The sequence below is a fragment of the Procambarus clarkii genome, chromosome 68, assembly GCF_040958095.1.
Source record: "Procambarus clarkii isolate CNS0578487 chromosome 68, FALCON_Pclarkii_2.0, whole genome shotgun sequence".
NCBI lineage: Eukaryota > Metazoa > Arthropoda > Malacostraca > Decapoda > Cambaridae > Procambarus > Procambarus clarkii.
The window spans coordinates 18458653-18466812 of record NC_091217.1 but is presented as its reverse complement, the minus strand read 5'-3'; the positions used below and the strand labels follow the sequence as shown (position 1 = coordinate 18466812).

At 32.6% G+C, this 8160-nt stretch overlaps 1 protein-coding gene and 1 long non-coding RNA gene across 2 annotated transcripts; both read right to left on the bottom strand.

Moving 5' to 3' along the window:
* Positions 1 to 348: 348 nt before the first annotated feature.
* On the bottom strand, positions 349 to 3603 carry LOC123749395 (uncharacterized). Its single transcript, XM_069310992.1, has 8 exons — positions 3558 to 3603; positions 2765 to 2869; positions 2254 to 2483; positions 1967 to 2092; positions 1689 to 1806; positions 1171 to 1262; positions 604 to 805; positions 349 to 468 (listed from the first exon to the last, which is right to left on the bottom strand). Exons 1-8 carry the CDS (start codon positions 3601 to 3603, stop codon positions 398 to 400), a joined length of 990 nt encoding a protein of 329 aa, XP_069167093.1. The 3' UTR covers positions 349 to 397.
* A 1752-nt stretch (positions 3604 to 5355) lies between these two features.
* LOC138355699 (uncharacterized) lies at positions 5356 to 6587 on the bottom strand. Its single transcript, XR_011223987.1, has 3 exons — positions 6512 to 6587; positions 5605 to 5725; positions 5356 to 5427 (listed from the first exon to the last, which is right to left on the bottom strand). It is a non-coding gene; the product is annotated as an uncharacterized lncRNA (long non-coding RNA).
* Positions 6588 to 8160: the final 1573 nt, after the last annotated feature.

The following is an 8160-nucleotide window of genomic DNA, read 5'->3' as shown; positions in this document are numbered from 1 at the left end:
GATTCCTCCTCTCTACATCTCTTCTGGAGCTCAAACTTTTCCACTGCACTTCTTTTTTCAGTCAGGGACACTATAATGCAAAATGAAAATACAGTATGTGATTGACAAATTATGATAATGGGAATCATTTGTGAATTAAACATCATTAAAAATTGTATCTATAAAATTTACCTTTAGAAAACAAACTCAATTTAATGGTATTGCAGTCTTTCCATATATAAAAGTACAATTAATACAAATAATATATAAATATTTGAAAATGCTGAGAAAACTAATGAATCATTAGATCTCGTGTAAATACCACTTGTGATTTGATGAAGCAATAAATTGTGCCATGGAAGGATGCCAGTTAAAACATCTGCTTCAGACAAATCCGGATGGTTCTGATTGTAGATATTTATGAGATCTCGTAGTTTATTTTCTCAACTTCATTTTTGTTTCTCAATACAGCTCTCATTTTAGATGAAACTGTAAAGTTTCAGGTTGTTATCAAATATCTGATTTGCACCAATAGTATTTTACATAGAAAAACTAATTTAACAACTGTGTACTGTATTAATGTTTAGGTTTCAGTGAACAAACAAAAAAGCAATTAATGTCTACCTGCATAAGTGGTAATCTGATTTTTGCGATGCCTTATATTCTCTCCATATGCCTCGATAGTATGCTCAATGTTATTGGCAGAGGATCTGTTATTTAAGGATCTTGCAATGATCAGTAATTCTGATCTCCATTTCTCAATAACAGATTCTGGGACATTAAGCCTGTGAATCTCATTTGAAACTGCTGCAGCTGTCTCTGTGGCCTATTTAAAAATAAATGCCATCATATTTATTATAAAATTTATGTTCAGAGTTAAACAAAGTCTTTTGAACTATCCTTAGTGCTTTGTCAAGGTCTGAGTATTTGTTTTTCAGATTCAGATCTTGACAAAGCACCAAGGAGTGTGTGAAAGACTTGGTGTAATTCTTTACATAAATTTCCCAAATACACAAGTGGGTTTTTATCCAATTTTACTTTGTCTATGAGAAGAAAATACCATTAGTGTCTTATAATAAGATTAAAGATAAATAAAAACATGTGTATACACTTGATTCATTGTATAGAACTATTGTATATTTATATATAATTCTATATTTTCATTGTATAGAACAATTCATATGTTAATACCTTTCTGAATCTGGCAACTAATGCCCGAGGCATTCCATTAATTTTTCTGTGATTCCAAAAGAGTGCCCCCTCTGTCAGTTCTTCTGTACGCTCTGTGGAAATAAATTTAGTTATTCATTGACATCTTAATTCTGTGTGTCTCAAAATACTGATTGGAAAGTAAAAGGATGATGATATTGATGCTGTCTTAAGTGGAATGAATTAATTGTTATTTCAGAGGAAACACAGAACTCAAAAATAGTGGTAGAGTAATAAGATTAAAAATATCAGGATGTGAAAGAAAGCATAAAAACAGGGACAACTTGATTTTTCAAACAAGGATTATACATGTATATGTTGGTTGCATATGAGTATAATGCTACTTTATATGAGCCAAAATGCCTTTCTGCAATTTCCTATATTCTTATATTATTTTATAACATTATCTGGATATATATAACCATCAAATATTACCATTGTACTGATTTGATTGAAAGGTACAAAATTTTGAACTAGATTAAACAAAAATTAACACATACCAGCTTTAAGCATGTCCTTAGTGTTGCTGTTATATCTTAAAAGGTAGGAAAATACTTGCTCTGCCTCCTCCCCAGATGTCAGGCCACTTCCTTCTTGCCACCGCCCTCCATACAAAACCTTTGACATAATAGAATAACGTTTGTTAAAAACTACCTACTGTATTAACAATTTGCATTTAACATAGATAAATCCTTACATATAAGAGTTTAAAATAAATTATATATTCCAACTTACAGTAAAACGAAGTCAAATATTATTACAGTATTAGATTATTTACCTGACAATACCAAGAATGTCCTTTGGCATGTAGGACTCCTAAAAAAGGCTTTCCTTGCCCAAGTGAGAACTTCTGTTTTCTTGATGAAATCTTTAAGGCCCATGGCCAGTATTTACAGATGATATCCTGGCACATGAAGGACACATTTTGTAAACGGTTCATTTGCAAATAGTGGGCATAACTGTAGAGCTCTCCCTGATACATATTTAATGCAGCAATAATAATAATAAGTTTATACACCAATTTAATACTTGCACTATTAAAACAGTAATGGTATGAAAACTTACACGCACTCGAGAAGCACCAAATAATTCCAGTGCACTAACTAATGCCTGAAGAGAAGTTCCAGGGCTGCTTCTCTTGAGAAAATGCCAGGAATCCAATAGATATATGCTGTAGAAAGTGCTACTATTTCTTCCAGTAGAATAAAAACCAGACTGGTGCATGGCTTTCCCAAGTTCTTCATCTACATATCCGCACTTGCACCTAAATATTGGGGTATACAGATCATACCTTCCTGCCCCCCCCACAAAAAAATATAAAAAATTTAAGTAAAACAATTTTATTTGGCAAGGGATTCAAGTGTGGCTATCAATATATGTGTAAACCAACCCATAAACAATTCTCTGTATGGTTATAAATATGTATGTGATATAAATACGTCTTTATAAGTGAAGATACAGTGGTAAAGAGAGTGAAGTATAAATGGTTATATTGATGAAGACTGTAGCCTGGGTCACCTGAGCAATGCCAGCTACCAATACTAGTATCAAATAAATGTTTCTTAAAGTAACCTACCACTTAAAGTTACAAAGATGCACAAATTATTGGAGCTTAAAGTTGTGAACTTGCTCTCACTGCAGTTCGGGCAGGAATTAGGTGGATGTGCTGGTACAACAGGCTCTGGTAACAAATAAATTTACAAGATCAGCTATGCAGCAAAATAAATACATTTTTCAATCATTACATTTTAAATTACTAATAATTTTTTTAGCATTAACTGGAGTTATGAAAGATTTATATTTAATAACAAATAAAAATTCATTTATTTAACTCAAAATCTGTAATTAATAAGGTAATCAATAATTAATGAGGAAAATGACCAATACAAAAACTACTAACAAAATTACATGAACTAAATAAAATTTTAAAACACTGCTTGGTTCAGGATAGAAATGAGAGTATAAGAAACAGACTACGGGTACATTACTTACTCCAGTGAATGACATTCCCATCTGAACACACAGTTTAAGTTGGGTCTAAAGGCTCGAAGAACCCATTTTTCCAGCAGAATCGCTAGTGGAAAGGCATTACAAAATGCTGCTGCAGATCACATTTATGACACAAAAAATGAAAGCAGTCTTCACATTTTAAGCTTGCCTCACAACTTCTACATTGTACACAACATTTGCCTGGTTTTCCAAAAAATAATGTAATTATGTACTTTGAATGGTAATACTGGATTTAGAAATATTGCATACCAAGTTTAAAAATGACAAACATCTAAGTGTATTCAGAGATTAACATTAATCATGCATTTCATAATTACATTGAAATTTATCCATAATTACACACTAAAGCTGTTATTTACCTTTATCTGGAAAACCCAACTTCGACAATGTCCAGCTAAACAACATTGTCCTACGTTCTCCCCATTTAATCTCACTATTTTTTCTTCTTTTTTGCCAATCAGAAATGCTTGCTTGAGAATCATAAATTTCCTCCAGTTCTGCAGCAAGTACTTTGAAATATGGGATTCTAAATTAGTCAAGAAAATCTTCAAGAGCAAATAGATGTAATAAATAAAAGTGTATTTTATACATATTATATAAGCATCTAGAACAACTGACAGCTTTCAGTAATGTGTTAGTTAGACTATGATATATATATATATATATATATATATATATATATATATATATATATATATATATATATATATATATATATATATATATATATATATATATATATATATATATATATATATATATATATATATATATATAGTAGACACTAGGTACTAAGATTATATTACATTACATAGTTCAAATAGGGACGTACCAGAATTCAATGATTTTGGTGTTTGTTCTGCAGCTGGTAAATATGTTTGAGTATATGTTGGTACACTAGTTGAGAAGTCAGAACTTTGAATGTGTGGAGGTGAAAGAGAAGCAGGCAGAATGGCTGTTTGGCAGAAAATCAACCTTTAAGTATGGTAATTCCACAACACTTTATCTATTTTTAATTTGTAAACTATCTACATTTTTTTGCTGTCTATGACCATCGCTGCCCCTATCTCCACCGAACCCCGGTGTATTTGCGGCTATGCAAGGGCAGACCAATATGGCAGCCATCGCCTAATCTGTCATAAGACACAGGGAAAGATTGCCAGATATGAAGCAGTCAATGACTTTATCAAAAAAAGTTTGGCTAGTTTGGTTCAGATGTAATACAAACAAAGAGCAACGGTTTCAAGTTCAACAAACCAAAATGTAGGGCTGACAACAGGAAATTATTTTTGACCCAGAGGGTTATTAACACTTGGAACTGCCTACCCACCAGAGCTGTAACTGCCAAAACTGTGCTGAATTTCTAAATATACCCAAAAAAAGATCATAAAGGCAAATGGGGAGAATTTCGACAAGCCGCGGGCTTCCTGTACTCTTCTAGGCTACTAGAGTTTGTGGCATTCAGGTAAATATCTGTTTTCAAAGGAGAAGTTGACTATAACCTTGGATTATCTATAAACAAATTTTGAATAATAAAACACCAAAAACCTAAATAATTTTAAGTCTGAGGCAAAATGAAATCTACACTAGCAATTAAACCTATCATTATACTATGATATAGGAACACATAAACATGGGTCATGGAATAAATAACTAAATAAAAAATTACCTTCTGATAAGTTTGAACGTTGTGTTCGATTGATTTCAATAATCCTGCAGTAATTTTCTCCTTTTCCTTTCTTGTTTGAAGGCTTCAGATAATTTAGGTCCTCAATAATTAAACTTCGCTTCATATATTCACATTTTTTCTGGAGAGCTGAGTTTATTTTCAAATATTCACGATGAAGGTTCTCTTTAGCTAAAATTGCTAGTGTCTGGGGACCTTCTGTTAAAAAAATATACATTCTCAATAGGATACATTATAACTGTAGCAAGAGAAGCTACATTAAATGTTTTGATGTAATTGTCTAAACCAATGATCAAAGTGATAGAAATTATAATGGGATGATGGATTTCAAGCCAATTATGCTGAGCATAGAAAAAAAATTCTGTTGTTATTGTTAAAACAAAGACTTACTGTATTACACAAGGTTGTAAACTTTGATATTAATGTATTATAAAGGCCATAATCAAATGATTTTATAAACAATACAGTACCATCATTATTGTCCGGAGTTATTCTTGGTACATCTGGTAAGTAAAGATAGTTTTCAGGAGCCAAGAACGAATCTACCAAAAAAATATTGGACGTTGTACATTCCAATTTGTTACAATAGCCTAGTACTGCATACTAATACAAATTAAAAAACAAATTGGAAATAATAGCTAGGCTAACCTAACACAATGACATAACATAACACATCTTTATTTGTAATTTTGTCAAAAGCTGATTAAATGTTTTTTTACCTGCTAGTATGCTGGCTGGGGTCGATCTTCCAGGCATATTTATTCTACTGACTTGTGGTCTTAATGCTGCCGCAGTAAAAGGATTTGTGACAGACATTGTACTGCTTTCTGTATCATCTACCTATTACAAATACAAATACAATTATTTATTCAGGTAAAGTACATACATACAAGGTAAGATACAAAAGTAGATGGATTTATAGATAGAGCTAGTACATACAATGCCTAAAGCCACTATTACGCAAAGTGTTTCGGGCAGGAAAAACACTAAGACTAAAAGTTAATACTAAAAGAGATTAAAGTATAAATTGTGTTGAGAAAAAATAAGAAAAAAATGGGAAAAAAGGGAGGGGGGGGGGTGAAACATGGTAGAAAAAAGTAAAATACAATTTGGTCAACAAACAGCATTGTTTTAAATAGAAGAGATGGGTTGAAACTTTGGGGGTGAGGTAGGTTACATTGAGTTAATTAGGTAGTACTTAGTTTTTAACTTAAACTGGTTGGGAGAGGTACAGTCTTTAACATAATTGGGAAGGCCACATTCGAGGTCCCTTGATTTGTAAAGCATTTCTAGTTTAACTAAGTCGTACTCTTGGAATATCAAATAGGTATTTGTTTCTGGTGGGGTTGAAGCTCATGGGATCTGTTACAACCTTCTAGGAAGCTTATTATAAAAAACATAATTGATAAAAACAACATGCTGCATACTAAAAACGTATTGGAATGTGTATACCAATATGCAGTAAAATATATTCTTCCTACACATAACAAGCAAAACTTTAATACTGCAACAAGTTTTTGAAAATTATTTAACTAAACAGCAATGAAACATTTGCATTCTTTTTAATTAGTAAAATATTAAATATGAAGGAATTATTTACATAAATACCGAGAAAACTTTACATACCATGCCCAAATCTAGGATCTTCTTCTTCTTGATAGTAGGTGCAGTTTGCATGAAGGATTTGTTCTCCCGATGACTGGAAAATCTAGGATCACGTGTGTTATTGTTTTTGAACGAATGATCACATGTTTACATTCATTGCGATGAAACTAACAACTTTTAATTATATACAGCTTTTTATATCAACTGTTTTACATAAATTACTTTCTGTTATAGGTTCTAAATATAACTAATATTTGCTTCTTTCTTATGCCATTTGTAATTAATGTCATAAAGCTTTATCATCTGAATGCACCAAACTGTGCCTTTTCATATTTCCAAACTGAAGTCGAACACCCGAAAATGAATATATCCATGAAAACTGAATCACGTCCTACTATTTGGAGAATTCTTAGTTCTTTTTCATACTAATATGTCTAGTTTGTGTCATATAAGTATTCATCCCGATGGTTGGTAAATATTGGTGAAACAGAAGGATAAAAGTCAAACATCTGTTAACTTTTCTTTTAAAGTACTGTATAGCTGGAAAATATCAAGGCAAACCTTCGACAATCTGCCGATTTCCTTTCCTCTTCAAGGCTACTATTGTTAGTGTCTGTCACGGTAAACCTATGTAAAATCGGAAAAAAATTTCAATAGGACCCTGCACTAGAATTGATGTTAGGAGACGCTCTGCTTCGTGGCTGATGGATTAATATTTGACTGTTGGTCAGGACTTGAGCATTGTTAATTACAGTTACACTCTGTTGGAGCACTAGACGGTCAATGGTCGTCGTTCTTCTTTATGATAGGTTCAGTTTATTGTTTAGTCACGGGAGACATCTCCCGTCAGGCATGGTGCGATCGTACCTCCACAGATCTCCAGTATCATCTACTGATACTGGTAATGGCTCAAAGAGGGCATCCACTTACGGGCTATTCATGGCTGTGCCACCTTTTGGGTGGCCTAATCTTCATCAATCACCAATCAATCAATCTACTGTTTAGTGGCCAGTATTATGCAGTTTATTGGCCAGTGCGTTGGCATCAGTTCTCATTGACGAACGAGCAAAAATTAGGAGGATTTAAATCGTAATTTAAATAGTTATCTCATTCCTTCTTTCCTTTGAATGTCAGTGACTGTGCTTCTGCTATGCCCAATTGCCTCAAAAGCGGCCAATTTTCATGATACCTTAAATTATAAAGGCAAAATTTGGGCCTAGTATACAAGTATAAGCAAAATTGACTGCGTATCCGCAAAAATTAAGAAAAGAAAACGGCACACCCGTTACATTAAAGAAAACGTATTCCTCGTTTCGGGGAGAATATTCTAGGGAGGCCAGCCGGTAACTGGAACAGCCCGATAAGTGCATTTATGTACTAAATACGTAAGTATGAAAATGTACTTATTACATTTAGTATTAAAACGTACTGTCTATTCGGTGGATGGGTTGCAAAGTTTACAACCTTGTGTAATACAGTAAGTCTTTGTTTTAACAATAATAACAGAATTTTTTTTCTATGCTCAGCATAATTGGCTTGAAATCCATCATCCCATTATAAATAAATAAATATGTTTATTCAGGTAAGGTACATACATACATACAAGTGATGTTACATTAATGGATTGATATATAGATAGAGCTAGTACATACAATGCCTAAAGCCACTAT